We start from the raw sequence: 27,684 nt of genomic DNA, 5'->3' as shown, positions 1-27,684 counted from the left end.
CCTCTACAAGGCAGAAATTCAGTTCCCAGTCTTTCTCTCACTCTGTTCCTCAGAAAGCCTGTCGCTTCAGCTATCATTCCCATCAGAAGATTCTCACCAGTTTCAGTATTTGTATTTCTACTTTCAGCCCTTTTTTTCTCCATTCTGTTCTCACATTGCCACCAAGTGCTGTTTCTACAAATCCCAAAGAAATGTATGAATACAACTGTTATCCCACCAAAACAGTTATGGTTCCTGTTGGTCCTTGGCTTAAAAACCTTCAGTGAGTTTCATCTGACATCTCTCTTGAACTCTAGACTCATATTTCTAGCTCTCCTGGGCCTCTCTACATCATTTCCCAGACACTTCAAACTGGTCATGTCCAAACTTAACCCGTGATCTCTCCTTCCTGCCACACTCCCATCTTCCTGGTAGCCCAAGCCAAAAGGCCTCTGCATGGTCCATGAACCCTCCTTTCTTATCTCCCTTCACTGTCCCTTCATTATCAAGACTCCTCAATTCTACCTCCTCCGTTCCCACATCTCTGTTACCTACTTTCTATCCCCACTGTATAGGTCATGGTTGTACCAGGAAACAGCCCATTTGTATGGGATAAATCGGGTAGAGAGTCATGAAGAGGCTATTTTCATACCACAATACGTTGCCATTAGGGCATCTGGGCCTAAGAGGGCATGGAAGGGAGCGGTTACTAAGACAGAAAAAGCTAGAGCTGTAGGAGAGGTCCCAGGACAGTACAGGTAGCCTTTGATGGAATGAACAAACTGTGGCCTGGCAGGGAGAGAACTGAATGATAAACACCTCAGTCTTTGTCCTCCTACACCAATCTCCTGTCAGTGCCACTCATTGGCCAAACCCAACAGGAAAACAAAGGAGTCCATTTGATGCAATTCATACAGGCTAAAAAGTAAAGAGCAGGATGGAAAAAGTTTGGAGGGTAAGCCTGGAAGAGCAAGTAGAGACAATTTTGTACACCTGCCATCACTTCCTTAGCTCAGGTTTCTACCATCTTTCACCTGAACAGTTTCAGTATTTGTATTCCTACTTTCAGCCCTTTTCTTCTCCATTCTGTTCTCACATTGCCACCAAGTGCTCTTTCAACAAATCCCAAAGGAATGTATGAATACAACTGTTATCCCACCAAAACAGTTATGGTCACTGTTGGTCTTTGGCTTAAAAACCTTCAAAGAGTTCCATTTTTTGGTGCAGAACAAACTCCCTGGGCTAACACATACTGTTGTGAACAACCACTCCCCACCCCCTACCCACTCCCAGAGATTCATTCTGTCTCCACCTTAATCACGTTCTTTTCTTTTGGTGAAATCCTTCTTGCACTCCCCACATCATCCCTTCCACTTGAAGAATTTCTACATATTCTTTCTTATTCCTGAAGGCCTAACTAAATGCCACCTTCTTTATTAAGCTCCCTTCCGGAATTGTTCCCTCCAAGTTGCACATCTAGTGCTTTCTTAAACATCTGGGACTGGTGGCGTAGGCAATGGGATGCCTGATTCTTTCCTTCTAGACTGTGTGCTTAAAGGTACTGTGCCTTATTCAGGTAGATGTGTCTCAAGACCCAGAACAGATCTTTGTGAATCTTAGGTCCTCCAAGAGGTTTCACTGAATTCTGTCCAATAAACTTACCCATCTCAAATCAATGAGATTAATGGCTTATTGGGTTCTTTCTTTAGAACACCATTTGTTACCTTAACTGAGTCTTGCAGGAGTGTAAAAGTCTTAATACCAGGGAGGTTTTTCTAATCATAGGATTTCTAGCATAGATATGATGGCTGGTCAGTGAAGGTGGCAAGTATCTACTGTCCCTCAAATATTGCCACTAGCTCCCTCCTCTGCTTACTAGAAAATGTGTTTATTTGGAATCTTCCTCAGAATTACTTTTCTTTCAGTGCATTTTTCAAGGGAGGGTAGAAAGAAAAGAATTATGATAATAAAAAACAACTATTTCATGTTTGTTCATTCAGTATGTAGTTATGTGGTTAAGGAAATTAAATACACACACACACACACACACACACACACACACACACACACACACACACCCTAATAGCTCTTTAATATAACCTTTAAGCCTCTAGTGCTTGAGACTGGTTTGGTTCAGTTGGTCCAATATGGAATCCTCCTCCTTCCTGTAGTGAAGACCTGTGGTCAGCCTTCTGGATTGAATCAAAGTCTTATAAATATACTTTTACCCTAAATATATTCAGAATAACAATGGATAAGTGTCATATACCAGTGGGGTCTAATTCCTAAGGTAAGAGAATCTCAGCGCTGCAAGGGACCAAAGTAAATCATGTAATCCCACTATTCAATTCACGAGTAAAGAAACTAGTGCACAAGGAGGTTGTCATTTGACCAGATACACCCAGTTCCCACGTAGGCACCCAGGCCATATGACTCCCGGGAAGACTACAAAGCCACTAAGCCCAAAGTAAGCAAAGAAAATATTTGCAAAATCCATCATTCTGGGAGCAAACGCCAACCTGCTTAGGAAACTGAAGTCTTGAAGGGCAACCTAAGTTTAAGTGGCCACATGTGTCAGCTCCCCAGTGCTTGGTTATAGTGAGGAAGGGATGCAGTAAAAGGAGAAAATAACAGGGACTCACCTAGGAGTGAACACAAGTGAAATAGTAAAAGAAAGAAGACAATGAGGAGAAGACAGAGAAGCTAAAAAGGATGGGTATTCTGTTTGGCTTTGCTTGTAGCTTGTAAGGCTTGTTTTACTCATTTATTTATTTGTTGCTCAGTAAATATTGAGTATTACTCTCTGCTAGGCTTCATTTCAGCAGAAAGATCCCTAGTCATAACATTTAGCAAGGACAGGGTAGAAATATCCTGGAGACCTTCATCTTATCAAACAAAAGTGGGATTTAACCCCTTTCTACACACTAACGGAGCAAGAAAGGAGTTTTGTTTTTTGTTTTTTGTTTGTTTCTTTGCTTCCTATACTATAGTAGTTTGTTTTCCTATAGTTTTTTGGTGTGTGTGTTTTGTGTTTTCTGTTTGTTTGTTTGTTTGTTTTCCAAAGTATCAGAAAACCTATGAAATGAAGTAGTTCAGCAGCGAGGGTCACCATGCCTCATGCCCCATCCCTCCAATTTCTGTCTTGTACTAGCTCTCCAGGAGAGTCAGCCCCAGGCTTTGGGGTATAGTGGCCTCTGGAGTCAGGCCAAGCAGTAAAGCCTGGGTCCAAAGGGGCTAACCATGAAGATAGTTCCAGACTTTGAGCTAGGCTGTTAGGCACCATTTTTTTTTTTTTTTTTTTTTTAAATCTGGTTAGCCCTAGACTCTCAACTCTCAAATGTTCACCTCATGTAGATGAGTAGATCTTTCCTTGGAGTTTCATTCTCAGCCTGACATATCTGGCTCTAGCTTAAGTGATGGGCTAGTTCTTTCACCTTTAAGAGGGCTGTATGGTCTACAACCCTAGCGATGATTTATCTGATCACCATCATGGGATAATTGATGCAAATATGCCACTGCTTCCAAAAGAAGGAAGGTGGTTGGAGTGCCCTCCAAGAAGAAGCCACTATAGAGCTTATTCCCCAGACATGTGGTAATAAAAACTAGTCCAAAATCTTCCACAAAGACTCTTTGGAAGGTCACCTAGAATAAAAAGGGTCTACAGTAAGAATATTGTAATGTTTTTTAGCAATCTGCCTATAGCAAAATTCTTTTTTTAATGTTTATTTATTTTTGAGAGAGAGAGAGAGAGAGACAGACAGACAGACAGATATCTCTGGATATAGCATCAGACTCCAAAGGTTAAGTGTTCAGTCCCACAAGGCTGCCCCTCAGATGCCAATCTCAAGCCCCAGGCTGTTACCTGTGTCTCTGATCTACCAGCAAAAGACTGGAAGTTCCACTGACCTCCTCAGATTTGATTAATTTTCTAGAGCAGCTCACAGAACTCAGGGAAACACTAACATTTACCATTTTATTAAAGGATGTGATAAAGCATAGGAGTCAGTAGCCAGTTGAAGGGATACATAGAGTAAGGTCCAAAAGAAAGGAACTTCTAGCCTCATGGACCTTGAGGCCTGGCTCGGTAACACGTGGAAGCCTTCTGGTTCCCCAAGCATGGAAGCTCTGAAAAAGAACTAAAAAAGTTTTTGAGGCATTATTACATTGTCATTTAACTAAGTCGTGGGCCGTCAGCTGATTCTACTTCTAGCCCCTCTCCCCTCTCTGGACGTTTTAGGGTGGGGATAATGGCAGTTCCAACCCTCTAATCACATGGTTGGTCCTCTTGGCTATCAGCCCCACCCTTGGGTGGGGTTGAAAAGTCACCTTCATTAATAACAAGACACTCATTTCACCTTTATGGTTCTGAAGCATTTTCAGGAATCTGAGAAATATATTTTGGTTATCTGAATGACTATATATACATTTCTTATAAATAATTATATCACACAAAGCCTCTTATGAACCCTCCCTCACGAGGTGTAAAGTGAAAATGACTAGCACTTGGTAGTTCCCAGCAGTTTTCAGAGCACATGAAGGCAACTGTATGGATTATCCATGGACAGAAACAAAACAAATATAACAGAAAACAAATAAATCCACATCTGGCCACTCAATGCAGAATTCCAGAGCTCCGTAAGAAAAGGATCTGTACAGTTTGTTACTTCCCCTGTTTAATGAAAGGAATCCCACTCTCCATTCTTCCTGAGGGCTCTTCTAAGCACCACCCCATTCCTTCTATCCTGGTGCTCCTTGGTCATTGTAACCCTCTCTGGCCTCCCAGGCCTGGAGCCTACCATTGGCTGACATGGCCAGCTTGCCAAGAAGGAAATGCTGTCACCAGGAAACCACTGAGCCTGAGGCCCCAGCTCATAGACTAGTGCTCTCTTGAGCACCTCAAATTCCTGTGGGGGTGCACCATGGCAACCCTCTGAGCAAAGGCTTTTAAAGCACCTCATGTTTCACTTTGTAAAAGGTCTCATTTGGCCAGGCACACATCATTGCTTCTGACATTGCAGTCTAAGCAGGCTTTTTTACTTCTGTTTCCCCAGTATGAACATGCAGGATCAAATAAACAGACCGTTCCTTTTCTCAGGGGCAGAATGGTGTAGTGGTGAAGTGCAAGGGCTCTGCAGACAGGCTGTCCATCCTGGCCATGTCCCTTCTTGACTGTCACCCTGGCCAAGTTAATTGATTCCCACATGCCTCCATATTCTGCTCTACAATATGGGGATCATAGGAGTACCTACTTCACAGGGTTCTTACCAGGATTAAATGAGCTGGCATGTGACAATGCTTAGAACAGTGCCAGGCACACAAAGTCTACACAAAGTAAAGGTAGCTATCGCCCTTATTCCTGGGAGCACCTTCTTCTTAAAGAAAAGGAAATACAGTGACAATGTTGTAGAAGTGAGATCTAGGTATAGAGGCAAAGGCCTTGCCTGGAAAATTCAGGATAGAAGATACTTTGGAGGAAAAGGATAAGGTTGGAGTTCTCATCTAGAGAAGCTGTGTGACACTTTAGTCCTCAGGGGCACTGCTGACTGGGCCTGCCTGGTCAGGGTCCAGAATAGGCTGGTGCAGAGTCCTGGGAAGCAACACAATTTCAGTGTGACTTCCAAAAATGACTGCTCTGAGGGTCAGGCGAGGAGGGAGGAAGACACAGGGTGAGGAGATGGGTATTGTTTTTTCTATCTGTGCTTGACACTCCCCCTTTCACACAAAGAGAGAATTGTGACAGGGCACTTTGCCCTTTGAATCACCTTGGCAACCTGAATTCTTTTGCTGTTGCAGGAAATTATAAACAAAATAAATATATTGAACTGACGCTCTTTGCTTCTGTTTTCTCCCTCAAATGGTACTTTTTTAAAAGGTGTGCATGTTGGGGGTGGGGTGCTCTTGATTGTTTTAAATGTATTTTAGACTCCTTCAAAATATGTTTAAGTAACATCAGGTGAAGGAATCTTAGAAAAGTTGATAAAGCAGGCACAGAAGCTTGGATGTGTTCAGTGTAAACAACTTTTGGTAACAGGCATGCCATAGAACTTCATCAATTGATCCAAATAATGTAAAAGTTGTTGTAGACAAAGGAAGGATGGAAGGAGCAAGAGGATATAAGAGGGAAGATGAGAGGAAGAGAAGGAAGAAGTTTGAGGGTAGGAACCACTTTATGGGCCTGTGACCAGTACAGCCAAAGTGGGTCCCATGCTCAAAAGGGATCCCTGTGCTTGGGGTATAATGCTCTGTGGCCGCCATCTGAAAATTTTCATTAATTTTATCTTTGAATTTTTGTTTTGTAAGTGAAGTCAGAAAGGACAATGGTACCATGGCTCACACAGTACTGCTTCCCCACCTCTCTAGTACAAACTCTCAGCCTCCTGGCAAGGGACCTGGACACAGACCTGAGGAGGGTCAGGATCAAGCATGTGCCAGGTTACAAGAGGAAGGTCCAGGCACCTGTGAGGGTTTGCTCTAGTAGTAAGACTCTCCAGCCCAAAGGAGCACAATAATAAATAGCAAATAAAAATCACTGTGCCATGTCAAGAAAGACACCAAGAAGAAAGGACTGAGATTCTTTCCTGCCATATCAACAGGGGACTCCACATTTTCATTTTGCCCTGAGCCTCACACATTATGTATCTGGCCCTGGTTGCAGCATTTAACACCCACTCAGCTCTCTTCCTGCACCTCAGAGTTGAGAGTTGTGAGGGCCCCTGGCCCTCGTCCTGCAAGAGGTTGTAGAACTCATGTCAGCTGCCCTCGCTCATACAGTGGAAGCACATTTCCAGGGTTCACAGTGTAATTGCCCATTGTGAGCCAGCAACAAGCTGAGTAACGGGAAATCCGGAGAGCCGAGAATGCAGAGACAAGGGAGGGAAAGGAAGAGGAAAGGTGAAATGAATGAGTGCTGTTCCATGGAATTGTGAAAACTGACTCCAGCCGTGGGGTCAAATAAACAGGATAACACAGCGTGAAGAAGACCAACAGGAAATTTTACACGGAAAAATGTATCAGGAGGTAGCTGTTGAACAGCATTTGAAGTATATCAAAATTGCAGCTTTTTAAAAATCCAACTCTATTTCTTGCCCAGGTCTCTGACCCTAGCTTGTGGTCCAGCTCTGGGCTTCCAGAACTATACCTTGCTGCTCTATTTCCTTAACCTGCTCTTAATCCTCCTAGGGACCTCCATTCTACCCATAAGTCCTAGTGCATGGAGTTACAGGGTCTTTCTGTGGACTCAATCAGAAAATTAAAATGCTAATGAATTATCTGGATTGTTTTATAATCTTTCCAGAGATATCAGGAGGATCTGAAGGATTAGAGTTTCTATTGTATGATATAAAATGAGAATCTCTTTCATTGGCCAATGAAAATTTATTGTCATTTGAAATTGTAATTGCTCGTGCAGTTTTTTTTTTTTCAGGTCAATGAAAGGTATTCAACACCAGTAATATGCACAGATTTTACTTACCTATTTGTGCAAGCTGAGGAGATATAGGACACTATCAAGGAAGAATTGGTAACTTTTAAGACTTGGATGGGCTACTTAAAAAAGTGTAGAATAGCCTCCTTTCAAAGATAGGATGAAAAGTTTATTATAGATCTACACAGAGATGGACCTAATTTAGATGGTTGCCTGAAGTTCTTTCTTTCTCATATTTGTTGATTTCTTATTGACTAACTACTTAATTATGATCCATTTACTTTCACCAAGGATTTTTGGAGATTAAATTTCATGCAGTTTGTAGCAATCTGATCATTACTGGATCATCTTGGTCATCATTTTGCCACCAGTGAGTACTCATCCTGGTCATTTTGTTAACATTAAAATTCACTCTGGGGTACCTGGGTGGTTCAGTCAGTTAAGGTCCAGTCTCGGCCCAGGTCATGATCTCAGGGTTCGTGGGTTTGAGCCCCTCGTTGGGCTCTGTGCTGACAACGTGGAACCTGCTTCGGATTCTCTGCCTCCCTCTCTGCCTCTCTTTTTCTCTCTCTCTCAAAAATAAATAAACATTAAAAAAATCATTGTTTAAAAATTTTTTTCACTCTTCTGGTTTCTCAGGGGCCAACCTCTGCCCTAGTTGGGGAAAAAAAAACAACAAATAGATTTGATGAACCAGTTGTTGTCTAGGTAGCCCCCCCCCCCCCCAGCATGTCAGTCACACCTGTATTTAATTTAAGTCCTTGTTAGTTGGCTAATGATGGAAGACAATTTAGCTCTTATGGGAAACAAAAATCCTTCCAGTGACAAGAGGCAAGTGGGAGTTTGTTGGAGGGTTTGTTAAAATGTGTTTACTCCCCTTTTTAGTTTTCCTTTCCTTTCTTTTTCTTTTTGCATTTTTTTCTTTGTATTTTATCTTAACATTCATAGACCGGAAGAGCACTGGATGATATATAATGAGCTTCCTTTGACTCTCTCCTCCAGAGTGGAAATAGAATTCTGTGTTCCATCATCCTGAGCCACCACCAGGGTCCATCCATAATCAACTACGATGACGAGAGTGGGAAGACATGTGTGCACATCGCCGCAGCAGCAGGCTTCAGCGACATTATTAACGAACTGGCGAGAGTGCCTGAGTGCAACCTGCAGGCTCTGGATGTGGACGACAGGTATTGGTAGCAACTCAAAGTGTTGGGAACTAACAGCCATCTTCTCTTTATCTTAAAATAAAGAACATGGTTAAGGGGTTATCCTATATGACTATATCCTTGACTGCCAGTAATATTCACACATGTGCTTGTGACAATAAAAACTGCTCTATTTTAGTCAGGGCAGGAAAAATCATTGTTATGGAAAGAAATGCTGTGACTGTACAGTATTGTCAGACTTTCCACTTTTTGCTAAATGTTCTCAGAAGGCTTTCTGCATGTCAGCTTCCTGCTATATATGCACTTTTTATTTCTTAACAGTAAGTCTTATTTTTTTCATCATTCCTGGATTATGTCATAAAGTCTATATAAGTTCTTGTTATCCAGACAAGAGCATAAGAGAAGTTTTGTATTCAGAACTAGATGTGACATTTTTCAGGTTTTTCTTTTTTTCCCAACCATTAAAAATACATTGGCAAGGAAAAACAAGCTGGATCCAGAAAGGGGAAGAGACTTATCCCAGAGGTAGTTAGCAATGAAAGAAGACTTGTACCCTCTTCTTCTAAACGAAGAACTTTTCATCCATAATCAACTATTGGAGCTTTTCAATTACACTGCTTATCTAATCTTTGTTTTGGTTAGGCATTGATTCAATGGAAATACAAGAATAATATAACAACAAACAAGACTATTGAAAATAAGTAAAAGGCTTACATGCTATATATGGGTTTTTTGCCCTCTTCTGTTGAAGTGCAAAATTAGCCACCTACTTACCTTAACTTCAGGTAAATACCAAGAAGCACCTCCTACTCTGCTATACCTGAAATTCTTATAACACCTGGGAAAAATTCTTGAGTTGCACATGAGTCTCAGGACTTGGAGATGGTTAACATGGTGACTTTAATTAAAATTGAAGTGTAGATCATTGAAAGTAGACCTTTTCCCAAGGTCAGATATTGATCTTGAGCAGGTAAGACAGTAACAGGACTGAAGTTACATGAAGAGAAAAGGTTAATGAGCCAAAAAAAAAAAAAAAAAAAAAAAAAAAGAAGAAGAAAGCAACACATTTAAGAAAGGAGGGCTGGAGAAAAGTTTACCGACTTTAAAATACTTTCACAACCAGTTCCAAATAGGATATTTCCCAGTTTGCATTATCATACACTTAGCAAAGGAAATCCAGTTCCCCAAGCCTCAGGGAAGAAAGTAAAACCAAGGTAGGAAAAAAAAGTACAAAAGATAAGATCGTACAAGAGTTCAAAGTGAAGTAAAATCTCCAGGAGAATCTAGTTCCTGCTCCAAAGCTCAACTCACTTGTTGCCAATTGAGGCAAATTGAGGCCAAATTGTTGCCAATTGAGGCCAATAGAGGCCAAATCCTGCCCTCCGTTTTGTTTTGTTTCCTGCAACCTGCAGCTGTACCTTCACACTGAAACTGTGAGCTTGTCTTAGTAGAATTTTTCAGAAGTTTCGTAGGTATAAATGCTTTAACCATTTGTAGGAATTGTGACTTCCTTATGCTTCTTCTCCTAGTGGAGAGAAAGTGTTTGAAGCAAAGGGAAGAAAAATAAGGCAGTGGTTTAAAAAAAAGAGAGAGAGGGAAAATATGCAGGCACTAGTCCTCCTAGATATTAAAGTACTTTCTAGATCTGTGATATTTATTTATTTTTTAAAAGTTTACTTATTTATTTTAAGAGAGAGAGAGAAAGAGAAAGAGAGCAGGGGAAGAGGAGAGAGAGAGAGAGAGAGAGGTGAGAGATAGAGAATCCCAAGCAGGCTCTGTGCTGTCAGCATGGAGCCTGTTTTGGGGCATGATCTCAGGAACTGTGAGATTATGACTGAAGCCGAAATCAAGAGTGGGAAGCTTAACCATCTGAGCCCCCAGGTGCCCCAGATGTATGATATTTAAAACATGGTGTAATTAGCCTAAGATCCATGGCACAGAACACATAACTCAGAAGTAGCTCATGTAGCATAAATGTCTCAAGTTTCATCAACCTGTGAGGTCATACTTTAATAACCAACCCATTTATCTTCAGGAAAGACAGTCTTTTATCAAGTTCTCCCTACATGCTTCTGGGAATTCTCTCGGGAATGTTTACATGTCCTATAAATCATTCCTTACTGACATCTCAACCAATGCTGCATGCTTATATCAATCATTTCCTGCTCTTCAGACACTACCTCATCAACCACCTCTAATGAATTTTTTCTGAGTCATGGGCCCTGGCCCTCCACCTTCACATTTTGATAGTTTCAGCTATCACAGTGTAAAGGTGTGTTTGTGTGCTGTGTTTGTCGGAAATTTAGAGATAAGAAAGGAATTACAGGTTAGATAACCTGAAATTGCATACTACAGATTGCCCACAAAGGCTCTGTGTGTATTAGTTAGGAGTTTTCTATATACTCCGTTTCTCTGCAAAATAATTTATGTTTTCCCCTTGTTCTTCCGGATCTCTTTTTCCATGTTGGCAGTCAGAAGAATTAAAACGCTCGGTCTTCATAATTGTTGTAAAGAAGTATTTCACACTGCTCCAGAGTGAGTTGTCATGTGTCCGTGAACCTGATGAGATTGATGCCCAACCCTTCATCTATTGAATTTATTGGCAATATATCCTCTAAACAGGATGGCATAATCTGGCTGGAGCCTCATCCTGTTTCATAATAGAAATTGTGTGGAGACCTCTCTCAAGTAGAATAGAATCAGTCACATCTGCCACTTATTCAAATAAGCAGGGTGATTGATCACTGTATTGAAAAGAAACACAGTCCTATGACGTGTTCTCAAATTGCGGGAAGTAGTATAACCTGAGGAGGAGGATGCTTGATTGACAGAAGACACAATCCACACATGGGGATCCTGACCACACTGAGGACAAGACTACTCTCCCAAGTACTAAGGCCCATGCACCTTAACGGATAGCTCCAACTGAGCCCTTCTCTGTCTAGCCCCTTGGCTGCCTCCATGTCTGAGAGACTGCTTGGCCACCCTTCTGCCCAGGGTTCAGGCCCCACCAGAAAGCCAAGAAGTTTTCCATGCCTTCCTTCCCTGCCTCAGGATTGAGCCTTTCCCAGGGCAGTTTAAAAATGACAATATTTTCTCCTAGCCTCCTGCTTTTTTTTTTTTTTTTTTTACCTAAGAGACTACTGCTTTTACAATTAAATAAAGGCTTAACTATTGAGGAATATGTATCTACCTTCTGGCTGATGAAGGACTTTCTAAGTATAAAATGCTGAAAGAAACAAAAGCAAAGAGATAATTAAATGTGGTTATTTTTAATTTTTATGGAAAATCACTATAAAAATTAAAAGTCAAGTAACAAATTAGAGAAAATGTTTGCAAAAGTATTGATATCTTTAATATATAAGGAGCCTACATAAATTAGTAAGAAAAACTAACAATATAACAGAAAAAAAAAATGGCCAAAAGGCATTAAGAGTCATTTCAGTCAGAAGACTCAAATGACAAATAAAAATGTATTTCAAAACTTCCACCTCACTATTAAAGAAATGCAAAAGAAAATAACACTGTGGTATCATTTTGCCTACCAAATTGGCAAAGATTTTTAAAGGTGATGATCACTCAGTTTAGGGAAGGAATAGGGACACAGCTGGTAGGGGGAGAAATTGAGTCAATGTTCTTAGAAGACAGTTTGCACTATGTATAAAGAGCCTTAAAATTGCCCACAGCTTGGGGTCGCCTGCGTGGCTCAGTAGGTTAAGCAGCTGGCTTTGGCTCAGGTCATGATCTCACAATTTGTGAGTTCAAGGCCTGCATCGGACTCTGTGCTGACAGCTTGGAGCCTGTTTTGGATTTTGTGTCTCCCTCTCTCTCTGCTCTTCCCCTGCTTGTGCTCTGTCTCTCTCTCTCTCTCTCTCAAAAATAAATAAACTTAAAAAAAAATTGCCCATAGCTTTTGACGCACTACTTCCTCTTCTAGGACATCGTCAAGAAGGCCAGAGAAGGGTACAAGGCTCCAGAATGCTTATAGCTGGAGGACAGTTTGCATCATCCTGAAGCCCCATCTGATACTTAACTTACCATTTCCACACTGCAAACAGCCACACATTTTTCGTGCCACATCCAGACTTTAAACAACTGTTGCCAGCTGAGCACCCTGTGCCATTTCTGTTCTCTGACCATTGTGCCATTCCCATGTGGTCCCCCAGGACACCGCTGCACTGGGCTGCAGCTGCAGGGAAGGCAGACTGTGTGCAGTCACTGCTGGAGCTGGGCATGGACGGCAACCTGCGAGACACCAAGGAGAGCACACCCCTGGCCTACGCCCTGTACTGTGGCCACACAGCCTGTGTCCAACTCCTCTCCCAAGAGAGTAGGTGAGTGCACTGGAGAGGAGAGGCACTCATTGTTTTCTTCCTCTCAAACATTTATAAAATTGGAGAAACTTTTCCCTTGCCGATGCCCAAATCCAGCTCTAACTTAATATTGTGCTTGCCACTGTCTAATATATCGTGACATGTTCTCTACTCTATGGAGCAAAATTATAGTAGTGAGCCCAAATCCATCACCCTAACATCCACTGGACTTTCATTTCTTCTTTCCTGTTTCTCCCTTTCTTCTTCCCTGTATGCCATGTTCTCTTAATCTTCTTTTTTTCTGTAATCAACAATTCTCAAACTTTTTGTTCTCAGCACCCTTTTCCACTTTCAAAAATTGGGAACCCCGAGGGGTTTTCTTTATGGGAGTTACACCTTTCTGTATTTATAGCACTAAAAACTAAAACTAATTTTTAATAAAATATGTAGTTATTCATTTAAAGCAATAATAACCTCATTACATTTACATGTTGACGTAAATACCATATTTGTAGCTAAAAATAACCTTGTTGTCCAAAACCAAAAAAAAGTTGTAATAAGAACAGCAGAGCTTTGCAATGTTTTGCAAATCTCTTCGATATCTTAATAGAAGCATAGTAGAATACAGCTATATTCCCACATCTGTTCCTGTATTCAGTCTCTTGCAATATGTTATTTTGATTGAAGTGTCTGAAAAAAAATCTGGCTTTGCATAAATATGCAGTTGGAGAAGGGAATATTTCAGTAGCATTTTCAGATATTGTGGATACTTTTCCTTTGCTATTACATCCAAACTTGACAAATGTTAGTTACAACGTGAACTATTGGCATATCGATGAACTTTTTATACTCTGTTGTGTTAAAATCCATTAGTCTGTCTTGCACTTTAAATGGGTCTTATACCCATACAGGATTTTATAGTATCTTGCTTTGGTCATTTGGAAAATATTGGTTCACTTAATTAGGAATATCATCCAGATGACACATTGCATTATACAATATTAAAAAATCACGTTTGTTAATATCACCACTGATCTTATTGGAAGAGCCTTTATGTATCAGGAAGCTGTCAAGCTTACAGTATGCACACAAGTTTTTCAAAATTCTAATTTTTGCTTGAAAACTGGACTTTTGTCATTGGCAGTAATTGCTGTCAGTTGTTTACCTTGAAATTACAGGCTTATTTTATTCATTTTTGAGAAGCTTTCTGAAAATACCCAATTGCAAATAACCATAGTTTGTCTGTAGGTCATAAAAATGGTGTTCTGTGAAAAAACAGTATCTAGGTTAGCTGGCAACTCAAACAATTATACAAGTGCTTTACCTCAAGACAACCGTCATATTTTGTTATATAGTTGAATTGCTTATGTTTTGTCAAAGTGTATACTGAAAGGTCATTTTTAAAAAATTTTTTAATGTTTATTTTATTTTTGAGAGAGAGAGAGAGAAAGAGTGAGTGGGGGAGGGACAGAGAGAGAGGGAGACACAGAATCCAAAGCAGGCTCCAGGCTGTGAGCTGTCAGCACAGAGTCCAACCTGGGGCTTGAACTCACGAACCATGAGATCATGACCTGAGCTGAAGCCAGGACTTAACGTACTGATCCATCCAGACACCCCGCAAAGGTCAATATTTAATAAAATTAATAACTTTTACCAGACATTAATAAGTTAAATGACAATTTTTTAACATAAGTCCATTGATGATACTGTCTTGATTTGTATCAAGGAGCCCATACTTTGACCCACTATCTCTATTGTACAAAAGCACATGAATATTGTACAAAAGCGACTGAAGACTGTTGGGGATCCCACCCACAGGGTTTAGGGGACCACACTTTAAGACCCCACTGGCCTAAATCACAATCTATAACCAAAGGAGGAAAGATTATAGAAGATACTAAAGTAGCATTAATTTGCACAGGGCTGTATTCTATTGAGGTCAACTTGGAAGAATGTTAGAGATCCCCTGAGGTAATATTAGGGGTCTAGAAGGGGTATTCAATAGTTCACAAAGACTATTGAAAGGTGAAAGAATGAAGATAAAAATACATCGTGGAAATAAAGATTCAATTACACACTGTGTGACCTGTAAAGAAAAACACTAATTATATACAGTCAAGTGGTGATGTTTTTCACATTACAAATTACAGTATCTCACTCTGAAGAGTAATGTTGCAATCTGGCTTTTAGGGCACACACATGGGTCAGATTTCATCATTAACTTGTACCACAGAAAGCACTAAGTCAACTGTGGCCTCAAAAGAGAGTAACAGAATTTTCCAAGCAAGAAAAACAGAATCGTGCCTCAGGGAAACTGTCCACATAAGAGGAGCCCGTCGGACAACTGCTGACCTTTTTTTCTTTAGAATTTGCCTGCCCATTGGGCATTGCTCACTTTTCTTCTGCTGCCACACCCGATCTCTGGGACAAACACTTCCTCCTGGGCAGCTAAAGCCCAGACTAAAGCTTCTTCCCTCGGTTTCCTTTTTTAAAAAGTATTTTCCAATAGGAAATTTAGTAAAAACTGAAAGGGAAACAAAGAACATTCAAATAGCATAAAACGGGCAGGCTTCCTGAGGTAGATAATGTCTGAGCTATGTCTAGATCTTATGAGATCTCTTTCAGAGAAAACCTGAAACCACATTTCCCCTGCCTCTACAAGCTCCCCTTGCCTCTACCACTTGAAGCCTGAACTCACCCTTAGCCTTCATCTCTGTGACTTAAAACTTATACCCCTACTGACTGTGCTTGAGAAGTGAGAACAGTAATGCTTTAAGCTATTTTCAACTTAGTTTATCCCTTGGTGAAAATAGATGATCTAGAGGTAGATTTTGAAAGGACAGTTCCTGAGGGACTCAGAGGAATCTAAGAAATAGTCTAACTATGGCAAGGAGTGGAGTAACAAAGGGTTTTGCGAGTTCTTCCACCTGACCTTTGACTTGAAAATGCTTTGGGGTGTCTTTGGATTACCTAAGACAACCTTCTCAAGCAGATGAAATAGAGGGAGGCAGTGTTTGGTTGGGGGATTGTGACCACTTCCTAGCTTCTTACAGAGTCCTTGTTATTTTACATTCCCATAGAACAGAGCCTACTCGACCCTTTCCTTCCCAGAGCAGTAGACCCCAGAAGAAGGAGGGACGATTCAGCATGCTCAACCAAATCTTCTGCAAAAACAAAAAAGAAGAGCAGAAAGCCTATCAGAAGGATCACAGCAGGGATCGACACAGGGGGGAGCACACCTCGGAAGTCGATGACATCATCACCACCTTTGACGGCATCGTGGATACCAACTGCCAAGAAGGGCCAGGCGATCAGGTGGCTATGATTGACCTTAAGAAGCGGACCTCAGAGAATTCAAAATATCTCTTGCCAGAAAAGAAGCCTCTGGGCCCCAAGGGGCTTCCACCAATCAGAACGCAGAGTCTCCCACCCATCACTGTGGGCAGTCACTTCCTGACAGCTTCCCAGGGGGCCACTTCCCATACTGGTCTGAGCTCTGGTAGTCATCATATGGCCCAACGATCTCAGAAAAGCCGCAGTGAGCAGGACTTACTGCATAACAGAACTGGTTGCCAAGCGTTGCTAGATAACCCCTGGAGAGGCGATTCTAACCAGGTGTTCTGTAAGGCTGGGACTGTGTCTTCTTCTGATAAACTGCTGGACAGATTACTCACCAGTGGCTCTGGTCACCAGGATGTCTTTGGGCTGCCACATCTTCCTCATCTACATAATCCTTCATCAGGTATTACCCTTGCTTCCCTCTGCCTCATTCCTGGCAGGCTCTCTCCAAGAAATGTTTCCTATAGTTCTGGGCTAGGAACTGGGGTGACAGTAGCCTAGAAGGCAGGGCCAGAACAAAATGGATGATTAGGGCCAACATTTTTCCTTGAGTCTACTGGACTCAAGATCTCTAGGCTATTGAAACATTCTGCTTTTCCACCCTGAGGGCAATCATCAAGTTAAAGTATGTGCCTTCTTATATTCCCAGCAGATATGTGTAGTGATTGGAAGATTAAAGCAGAAATATTACTATTTCCAGTAGCTAAGATTCTTAACCAGGGATAGTGGCAATATCAATTATGAGGGGTTGATTTGTTTGTGTAATGGCTTGCTTTTAAATCAGGTGTTCAATCCCTACTTCAGACCTACAGAAGCAAAATTTTGGTGAGGGAGGAGAGGAAATGGCAATACCTTCTAGGTAACATTCACACATTAATGGTTCAAGTTTCCACACATACCAAAGGCTTACATTGTAATTCTCCCTGCTGTCTCTTCCCCAAGCCAACCAATGCCACTCATCCAAAGCTACTAATATTATTTGTTGTTTATTCTTCCAGAGATATTTTATACATGTGTATACCCACACACACACACACACACAAAATAGGTATAAGTAAGTATATATCCCCCTTTAAATAAGTGTATCACACTAAAGAATTTGTTTTTATACACATATAAGCAATATATATATATATATATATATATATATATATATATATATATTTGTAAATGGTCCACAGGTGATTCTGATGCACACTACAGAAAGGGAAACATTGTTTTAAAGCAGAGGCTGCAAAACAGCTTCCAAAGTTAGTTCATTGCCACAGAATCTTGTTTTGTTTTCAAGTGAATTAATTGCCAATATTTAAAAATCATCAAGTATTACATAAAAAAATAGAAAATTCTAGCCTTTTCTGAAAAATTAAAAAGCCTGGCAACACTGAACCCAAATTCCACTTGGTAATAATAGGCCAGATATGAATACCCACTGTCCCCTTGAACACCAGCTAGACATCACTGTCCCCAGTTCAACCCAGTCCACAACAGTCTCTAGTATCTCTCCAAGGAGTGTCAGTTTTTCTTCATTAATGTGTTTCTGTTGTTTTTCTCATAGTAGGGTTAAGAGAAAAAAAATGATGTATCTTGAACCCGCATTTCTGTCAAACATAGAAGAATGAAAGACTGAGAGAGCTATGTGTATTGTAAGAAGTGGAGGAGGGATGAGGCACCTGGGTGGCTCAGTCAGTTGAACATCCGACTCTTGGTTTCGGCTCAGGTCATGATCTCACAGTTTGTGGGTTTGAACTCTGTGTCGGGCTCTAAGCTGACAGCTTGGGATTCTCTCTCTCCCTCTCTCTCTCTGCCTCTCCCCCACTCACACTCACTCTTCACTTTCCTTCTCTCTCTGAAAATAAAGAAATAAAATCTTTAAAAAAAAGAAATGGAGGAATATATATATTTGGAAATAAGAAATATTCCTTCCTAAAAAAAAAAAAAAAAGAAAGAAATGTTCCTTCCTGTTTAATATGCAGCATGAGCCTGGCTCTCTTCCCTCATTTATGTGTGCCTGGTCTGGTGTCTGAAACAGGTAGAGGTAGAGTATGACTCCCCTCATACATATTTACATGTATGTGTGAGAAACAGACATCCTGGTGTCTGAGAAAAACTCCACACAACATTTTACTTCCTCCACAAAGCACTAAAGTATGTGGTTAGTGCCATAGGTAATGTTTTTGCTTTTGTTCTGCAGAAGGATCAGGAAGGAAAGATATTAGTCTTCTTTTGATACTTTAATGGTCTCCAGGGCCTCAACCCGTCCTCCTTTCTGGAGTTGGTCCTGTCCTGGCTAATATCTCCTCTTTTGAAAATCTTTTGAAATTTGTGAAAATCTCGTTCTTTTTCTGTTCCCAAGAGAGGCTGTCTTTTTCTATCAGTTAGGAATGGGCTTAGCCGCCTATAAAAGAAACCAAAGTAACAATGGCTTAAACAACATAGAAATGTATTGCTCTCATAGGAAAGAAGTCTGAAGTAGGTAGTTCCCAGGTGTTTGGTAGCTCCACGATCACCAAAAACCTAGGCTCCTCCCTCCTGGGTGCTCCACAGCTTACCATATGACTTCCATTCTTCAGGTTATTTCGCGGTCCATTAAGGCTAACAGAGAAGGAGGAAAGAAACAGAGAGAAGGGAAACATGGATTTTCCCAGCTGAATCAGCTCCCGTTAAGACATCATTGCCCTTAAGTCCACACATCTGTTTACATCTCATTGGCCAGAACTTTAATCACATGGTCACACCTATTGGCACGGGAGAGTGGGAATTGCGGTCTTTTATCTCAGCATGCGGCTGTCCCTCAAAAGTTGGATTTTTGTTTCTAAGAGAGAAGAGAGGTTTGATAGTGGATAAAGAACTAGTAGATTATGGCATTTGTACTATCTGAAACTTTCTGTATTATTGGAAATAAAATGAAATTCAATAAACTCGGTTTGAAAATTAGCTTCATTTGCCAGTGAAGTGACTTGAAAAGTCCTGGAGTGGCAGAATAGTAGAAAAGAAGCAAAATTATCCAAGAGAATCTTAAATAATTAGCTGTGGCTACATCAAAGCATTTATTTTTTAACCAATGTTTTTAAGTTTATTTATTTTTGAGAGAGAGGGAGACAGAGTGAAATCAGGGGAGGGGCAGAGAGAGAGAGGGAGACACAGAATCTGAAGCAGGCACCAGGCTCTGAGCTGTCAGCATAGAGCCCAACGCAGGGGTCAAACTCACAAACCGGGAGATCATGACCTGAGCCGAAGTCAGATGCTTCACTGACTGAGCCACCCAGGTGCCCCTTCAACCAATGTTTTTAAGCACTGATAATAGCTAGGAGCCATTCTAGGCAACTGAGCTGTGGTAAGATAAATCTCCCAAGAATCTTCAGCCTATAAATGAGTTTTAAAAGATATGGATTTGCTAAAATGATTATGCAACTGACTTCAAGGTACTTTTCTTATCATGTTTAGTTACAAGATCATAGGGTTTTGAAATGGAAAGGACCTTATTCATTAAATGGTTAGAGGGTCTGCCATTCTAATTTGTCAAGAGGCGGACTACTACAAGGGCTAAGACATCTGGGTTCAAATTCTGGTTCTGTCACTTAGGTGCTGTTACTTAATCTCTCTGGGCTTTTGTTTCTTCACCTGAAAAATATGGGAGGAAATACCTAACCATACCTAACTATAGCGTTGTGAGTTGCTGTTAAATTAAAAGAGGTGATACAGGTAAAATACTTAGAACAGTGATTTGAACAAAGTGTTATACCCACACGAACGTATTTGGTTTTTTAAAACTATGTGCCAGGCCCTATACTAAGCACTATGGTTTAGTTACAAGCTCGGAATCACCTTGTTTTAAAGATGATGAAACTTAAGTAAATGTGCTAGTCAACTGCCTGATTGCCCTCACGTCTAGTTTTTCCCTCCAGCCCTATTCTATGTCTCAGGGAATGACACTTCCCAAGCTCCCTTGCAGCTGCTCCCAGGTACTTTTGGCCAAGTATCAGGAGGCACTGGCAGATGAAGAAGAGCAGAAGAAGGAGGGAAAACAGTGTAGTTGTCCACAATGGCCCTGTGCTTTTTCTGGAAGCTCCCACAGTTGTTCCATCTCCTTCATGCTCCCTCTACACAGCTGCTCACTGTGTAGCTCTGGCCCCCACTAGCTTTAACACCATCCTTTCCCCTTATCTCTCCAGCCTAGAGATGGTTGCTTTTTTTTTTTTTTTTTTTTTTTTTGCAGTGGCTGATCTCTGGATTGTCCTCTACCCTCTCTTCTGTTTGGCTTCTTAGTTTTTCTAACACCAATAGAAACAAGTTTCTGTATGAAATTCCCTCTGTTCCAAAAACCAAGAGAGGTCTCTTTTTTCCTGGGTGAGCCCCAACTGATAAAACAAGACATATCTCTCTGAGCCACAGTTTCTTACTCACCCAGAGGCTAGGACCATTATACCTCATCAGGCTCTTTTCAGTTATAATTCACATGGCCTAGAAGAGTTAAAACAGTTTGCTCCAAGTTTTACAACTAATTGATGACATATTCTGTACTTGAACCCAGATCTCCAAAATAGGAAGGTATCACCATGGCAATGTATTTCTCTGAAAGTCCAGTTTGGTAGTAAGCTTACCAATCACCCACAGTGTACTTGTCTGAGAAATGACGTTGTCCTCCCCAAAACAAAAAAGATTTTCCTGCCTTATGGATTTTATTTTTGCGGACATTTTTAACTCAGTTTGAAATGTTTTGGCAACTACCGAGGCTCTGGACTACGATTAGGAGGCTCACTTGAGGTGGTTTTAGTGTTAGTCTAGGCAGGTTGAAACAGTAGATTTCTACACTGAGCTGCCATATTTGATATGAAAGCCTATCGCTTCTCAGCCTTTTGGCTAAGATCATGTGTGATATGAAAGCCTAATACAGTAAAGTAGTTGGATAATCTAAGTCATACCATTGCACCACTGATTTAAACTTGGATAGTAGCTTTAGCATAGGATTTTCTCTTTTCCTGACCTGGATTTAGTAGAAATAATAAGGGCTAGCTAGCACTGCCACTGTTTGAATTCCTGGCAGCCATTAACCTGTGCTTGCATCAGCCACCCTGAACATTGAGCTGTAATGATTATTGCTTAACATTCATTGAGACCTGTCAGTGGGCTAGATGGAGAGAGATGGGGGGGTGAGGCACTTAGCCTAATGAGGAAATTTGGAGCACATCAGCTTAATTCATTGCAAACAGCTTTCAGAGAAAATGGAACAGAAAGCTCTGAGGTGTTTGCTACCAGCCTGGTTATTTACAAGCCATCACACAGAAAGCAAGAAAGCTCTCACTTCCCTTCTCCCTTAAGAGATAACTTCCTTCTCCCTAATTTTCTAACATCTCCTAGCAACAATGCAGCCTCCTCCCTGTGTATGGCTGATCTAGTGATCCCTCGGTTGAAACCCATCACAGGTGCTACATCTTTTCCAGGACAAAAGCCAGATTCTTGAGCTGGTAAACAAAATCCTCCCAGCATGGCAGGGCCTCACTTTCTGTTGTCAGCTTCTGTGACTCACATCTCTAATCCTTTCCCCCATCCCCCTGAACAGTTCCTTGAATATCTCTCAGTTCCCTGACAACCCATACCTTTCACTCTATGAAGTCAGTGCCCATGTTATTTTTAGCTTCTGTCCACTGTCGGCTTAACAGACTTGTACAGACTTTTAAGAACCACCTCAAAACTTCTCTGAAAGTCACCCTGACCTCTATAGGAAGTGTGGCTCTTTCTTACTGTGAATCATAGAAGAATAGCTCTACCTTGTTGAGCCTCCTGGGGGGCAGATGGCAAACTGAACTGCGTACTTCCCCTTCAATAATACTGCAGAAGAGGAGTCTTTAATCCCTATTCTGGAAATGAGGAAATTGAGGCATAGAGAGGTTAGCCCACCGCTCAGTAGGTCACAGAGCTAGGTAGGAAGTGACAGAGCAGACATTCAAGTGAGCTCTGTGGGAGTTAAGACACCTCCACCTGTCTGGACCCCTCTTTTCTGTGTGATGCCCTCACGGCACTGCTCATGGGCTCCGAAAGTATCCGTTAACCTGTTTTTCTTCCAACGTACACTGTAATCACCTCCTGAGCATCTTGCCTTCTCCTCTTTGTACTCTAGGCTCAGGAATATGGTGAGCACACAACAGAGGAGTGCTGAATTTATTTACTTGTTGAACAAAGGGATTTAGTTGAAAACCTTTTCTGCCTTTGAAGTCTAGGACAGTAGTCCTCAACCCTGTCCCCACAGGCTGGAGGTCCCTTTCAGTGCCTGCAGCATAGATGGACTGCACACAGCTCTACCTCCTCCTTCAAAACTGAGCCAAATGCCAGTGCAGAATGAAGTTGAGCTCTGCTTTCACTTCCCAAATCACTGCCATAACCTGTTTCTGCCCACTTCTCTCATCCTGCCAAAATTGCTTTGGCTGCTAGGGAGGCAGGATAGGTTCTAGGTCAGACAGACCTAAATTGGAGCCCAGCCTCTGTCACTTTCCATTATATGACCTTGAGCACTTTTGAGAACTCCTCCAAGCCACAGTATCCTCAGGGATGATAATAGTATCTATCTCACAAGGGAAAGTGATTGTTAGGATTAAATGAGATTATGCATATAGGATTGAGCCCAGTCCCCAACAATAGCTCAATAAACATTATCCATAATTACCATTATCTCATTTCTTGGTTTTGCAAATTTCTGCTCAATTCATGGATAAATAAGGTATGAGTTGATAAGGGTGCTTACTTACTTACTGTAATTACTCACTATTATTCTACTGAGGAATGTTTTCTTTTTAAATAATAGTTTGTGAAGTTATTTGACCTTTAGGATGCAAAGGAATGAAAATATAATATCCACCAGAGAGACTGGAAGTTTTGCTCAGTCTTCATCAAATGGCAGTGCTCAGATTACTGCTCCTATAATATGCCTTTGGACTCACCTAAGCAGACGGACAGTGGATCTTGGCTAATGCTTTTTCTGTTTCCCCTTATCTAAGGACGACTTGGTCCAAACAAGAATTAAACCTATGAGCAGTACTGTAGTTGTTCTGATTCTTTCAAGACTACGAGGCAACAAATTAAATGAATACATTCCCTACTCTCCCAGAGATCGTGTTAAACACGCTACAGAATAAAAATGTAATAATTGCTAATGCTTATTGAGTGTTAACCTTGTAAGCTACATGTTTTAATTTGTTCTCCTACTTAATTTTTAGGACAAGTGAAAAAAACAGACACAATTATTTTCATCATTTTGTACATAAGGAAATTTTAGAGAGGGAGAATCTCTTGTCCAAGTTGGCAAAAAGTCTAATCCTGTCCCATTTGGTCAACTATGTATAAGGACCTGAATAACTTGGGTATTTTTTCTATTTTCAGATATTTAGCTCTATCTCCTGTAATCAGTAGTCTCTTGATAAATGTTTAACAGCTGGCTCTCTGGGAGAAAAATCAGTGCTTGCTGATTTTCATGGTATAAATACTTCCACTATGGCCAATGTTGAGCCACCACTGTGATGTCAACCAGCTCACTAAATTCCTAAAATTTTAACCATCGGTTCCCAAGAGCCAGTATACATGGTTCCAGCACAGCATTACTTATGGCCTAAATTAGAGAATAGCAATCTCCCAGGTGACTTCACCCAGATCCATCTTCTAGGTCAGTGACGCTCAATCCTACCACACAATAGAATCCTTTGGGAACCAGTAAAAATCTGATGCCCTATCCCAGTCCCAGAGATTCTTTTTTAATTGATCTGGGATTTGGCTAAGGCAGCAAAACTCCTCAGACAATTCTTATGTGTAGCCAGCATTGAGAAACCCTGGTCTGGAAGAATATCCCCTACTTATCTGTATCATTTAGCACGGATTTGACTGATGGGTTGTACTTTATGCCCTATTTTTTTTTTAAGCTTTTAAGTTTTATAGAGTGGGTGGCCAACTGTGCTTGTTTATGAAGTTATATTTAAACTGATTTATTCAAGAAATGATTTCTGATGTTCTTTTCTTTCATTTTTAAATTTTTTTCTTAATGTTTTTATTTATTTTTGAGACAGAGAGAGACAGAGCATGAGTGGGGAAGGGGCAGAGAGAGAGGGAGACACAGAATCTGAAGCAGGCTCCAGGCTCTGAGCTGTCAGCACAGAGCCCGACGCAGGGCTCGAACTCACAGACTGTAAGATCGTGACCTGAGCTGAAGTCGGACGCTTAACCAACTGAGCCACCCAGGCGCCCCTCTTTTCTTTCATTTAACTAGTGATTGGCATATAATAAAAACCAGTAAGGTGTAGCTACTATTATTTTTGTTGTTATTAGCATCTGTTTTTTAATTTTTTTAAATGTTTATTTATTTTTGAGAGATAGACAAAGCACAAGCAGGGGAGGGGCAGAGAGACAGGGCACAGAATCTGAAGCAGGTTCCAGGCTCTGAGCTGTCAGCGCAGAGCCCAATGTGGGGCTCGAACTCACGAACCTTGAGATCATGACCTGATCCGAAGTCAGACGCTTAACCGACTAAGCTACCCAGGTGCCCCTGTTGTTATTAGTATCTTAAGTTTAGTGATCACTAACAATTTTATGATTATCTTATCCATTGGATTTTACAATTTGCACTTGGTTGCGTCTCAAATTATTGATACAATTATGTTTGTCCCCAGGACAAAATTTTCAGCATCTGTCCCCAAACAGACCCCAAATCAGGGATCATCCTTTCACCCGGAACAACCTAGCTCCCTTACCAGACCAAAAATGTAAGTATTATGAATCTTCTTCAGCTACCTTTGCAAGTGTTAACATGTCTAGACACAACTAACTGTTATTTCAGTTTACTTTCATTTTTCAAGGGAACATCAGGTGCCAAAACTTGTAAATTACAGGAAAATAGAATAGAGACAGTTCTTTAAAGCTTCATCCAACTTGGTAATGCTTATTTAAAAAAAAAAAAAAGAATACTTCCCTCCCTTGAGGAATTTTTATGTTTGGATTATAAAAACAACAACAGAAGTTTATTTTGCTATGTACTATTTAATGTGTTTAAGAAGGTGCTTTAAAAATTCTTAAGATTGGTCTCTTGACATTGGTTTCCCTATTACAATGAACAGATGGAAATATGTATCATCTTTGTACTCAGAGGCTACACATCCCTAAACAGAAAGGAATAATCAAGTAGATGTTGTTCACCTATATTACTCCTGACATTGTTGATCTATTTTATAATATTTTGTACAAAAATTTCTCACAATATAAAATACTAAAAACATTCTATTCAGCCAGTGATCTTCAAGTTTGAGTGTACTTAAGTATTACCTGGGGTACTTGTTATAGAGTAGATTTCTGATCCCCACACCCAGAAATTCTGAATTTGTATATTTTCATATCCATACTATGAGGCAGGTTCTATTATTATTCCCATTGTACAGATGAGAAAACTTGAGTTCAGAAAGGTTGCATGATTTTCCCAACATTATTTAGGTAGTAAGTAGCAGAGCCAAGAGCAAAACTATAGGACTATGAGTCAGCTGCCCCATGAAAACAAGCAATACTCACTGGATTCTAATTTCCTTCCTTCCTTTTCTTTCTATCCCAGCCCACTCATTTATAACATGTATGCAGACACGCAATGTATTATCTTCCCCATCCCTCGCCATAACCTCTTAATTGCAGAGGTTGAAAGATTTAGGAACTGCCCTGTTCAAACAAGTTTCTTAACCTTCAATTTCCTTCCTTGGCCTGTAAGAGTAGTGCCAGCCTGATAAGGTTGTTGGGAGGGTTACACAAGATAACATATGGAAAATACTGGCAACTATTTGAAAAATTAATATCCAATACGTCTTTTCCTGCCCCAGGCTGTAGTTTGGATGGTACCAATCGAGAGCTCTAGGATTCCTTAGGTAAAATCAGTAATCCACGGGGTCTTAGTATTACCCTGTCTTTATGCAGATAAGGAAAGGGAGAGGTGGAGATACATGTCCAAATTCACACAGAGTTAGCAGCAGAAACCAAAATGCATTCCTCAGCTTTTTCTGATTTATGTAAAGTGAGAGTTTTGGATGGTGCGAATTCAATCACTGGATGAAATTCAAGCCTGACCTTGTCTTTAAACAGAAATGTACTCACAAAAACATCTAATTAAGTAGCCGGTCAGCCTCGAATCCTGGTGAGGCTTGGAGAAGCCAGAGAGGGGATTTTCTTTGGCAGAGCCCAGGAGCTTTGGTCTTCACAATTAAATTTAAGGAGGGAAGAGAAGATAAAGACTTTGATCAAGTTTAGCTCTGCGAAAAAGAAATGGAAAGCTACACAGTGCTTTTCCTAAAAGAAACCGAGAACCTTTTGAGGCTTGCATAGAAGTGCAGTACAAATGTCTTGGGGCTCATTTAGAGCATTGTGCTGACTTGGCCATCAACAGCTGCTCCACCCCAGGAAAAGAGAGCTCTGCCAGGAACGTACAGCCCAATCATGTTTTGATCAAACTTGGCTCTGTCCTGTATTTGTACATATTTGACATCCCTGATGGCACGTGGTGAGCCTGAATAGATACAGATATACAGCTTTCTCCTGCAGCCAGGCTCTCACCAGACAAGCTTCTTAGAAATGCCTCCACTCCTTAAGACATAACATTGTTTCCCCCCACCATTTCTCCTGAGACTCTCACAGAAGCAAACCCTGAAAGTCTCTCCTTCTATTCTTTCTCCTCAGTTCTATCTGGAGAATCTCTGAGGACAAACCGAGTGCTACCTGCTATTCCAAGCCAACGGGGACACAGCACAGCAGGCAAAGAAAGTGAAAACTTTGTCAATCCCACCAATGATGAGAATTAGCTGTGGCTCACTGACTGTAAAAATAGGGATTATATATATTTTCAACTGTCAAGGGATGAGATTACTCTAGTTTGTGAGAACAAAGACTGATTCAGTAAATTGCATTCTAGAAGCCATTCACAGTTTTACAACTCCTTCCTAATGACATTTCCCAAACAAGCACTTGGAATCTTTGATTATATATATATTTTAAGTCTGTGAGTTGCTCTGACCTCTACATGCCAAAACTAAAAGTCAGAATATGTTATCAGCAGGGAAACAGCTATGTTTGGCTTGCACTGTGGTATCAGCAGAGATTTTTTTTTTTCCTGAACGATTTTATGTTCTAAAAATGTATGCTTTGCTGAATAAAAAAAAAAAAAACAACAAAAAGCATATTCCATAGTTTTCTTCACATTCATTGTAATTCTACCCTTGGTTGATGAAACTTAATTAAAATTAAAGTAGCAAATTCCTTTAATCACAGTTTAGTCACAGTTTTTGGCTTTTAAATGTACAAGCTTCTGTAAAATATTTTCTAACATCTGATCCTGGTAACAGCCCAAATCATTTGCCAATGTTTATGTATCTTCTTTGTTATTTGATTATTTCCACCTATTGTCACTTTCAGATGTGATTAATAGTGAGAAGATCATGTGAGTTGGAAGGGTCTA

General features: G+C 40.7%; 1 protein-coding gene across 5 annotated transcripts in view; it reads left to right on the top strand.

Moving 5' to 3' along the window:
* ANKRD55 (ankyrin repeat domain 55) overlaps nucleotides 1-27,408 on the top strand; it is a 284,495-nt gene extending 257,087 nt beyond the window's left edge. For 4 of the 5 annotated variants that reach the window (XM_045060815.1, XM_019834369.3, XM_019834383.3 and 1 more), the window contains 5 exons: nucleotides 8,405-8,589; nucleotides 12,735-12,902; nucleotides 15,962-16,623; nucleotides 24,872-24,964; nucleotides 26,910-27,408. In XM_045060815.1, the coding sequence (XP_044916750.1) occupies nucleotides 8,405-8,589; nucleotides 12,735-12,902; nucleotides 15,962-16,623; nucleotides 24,872-24,964; nucleotides 26,910-27,031 (1,230 nt within the window). In that variant the 3' untranslated portion in view covers nucleotides 27,032-27,408. The remainder of the gene's footprint in view (nucleotides 1-8,404; nucleotides 8,590-12,734; nucleotides 12,903-15,961; nucleotides 16,624-24,871; nucleotides 24,965-26,909) is intronic. The other variant, XM_019834390.3, reaches the window with a different exon arrangement.
* The last annotated feature ends 276 nt before the right edge of the window (nucleotides 27,409-27,684 follow it).

The sequence above is a fragment of the Felis catus genome, chromosome A1 (genome assembly GCF_018350175.1).
Source record: "Felis catus isolate Fca126 chromosome A1, F.catus_Fca126_mat1.0, whole genome shotgun sequence".
NCBI lineage: Eukaryota > Metazoa > Chordata > Mammalia > Carnivora > Felidae > Felis > Felis catus.
Note: the sequence above shows the minus strand (reverse complement) of the source record. Positions and strands in the feature narration are given on the sequence as shown.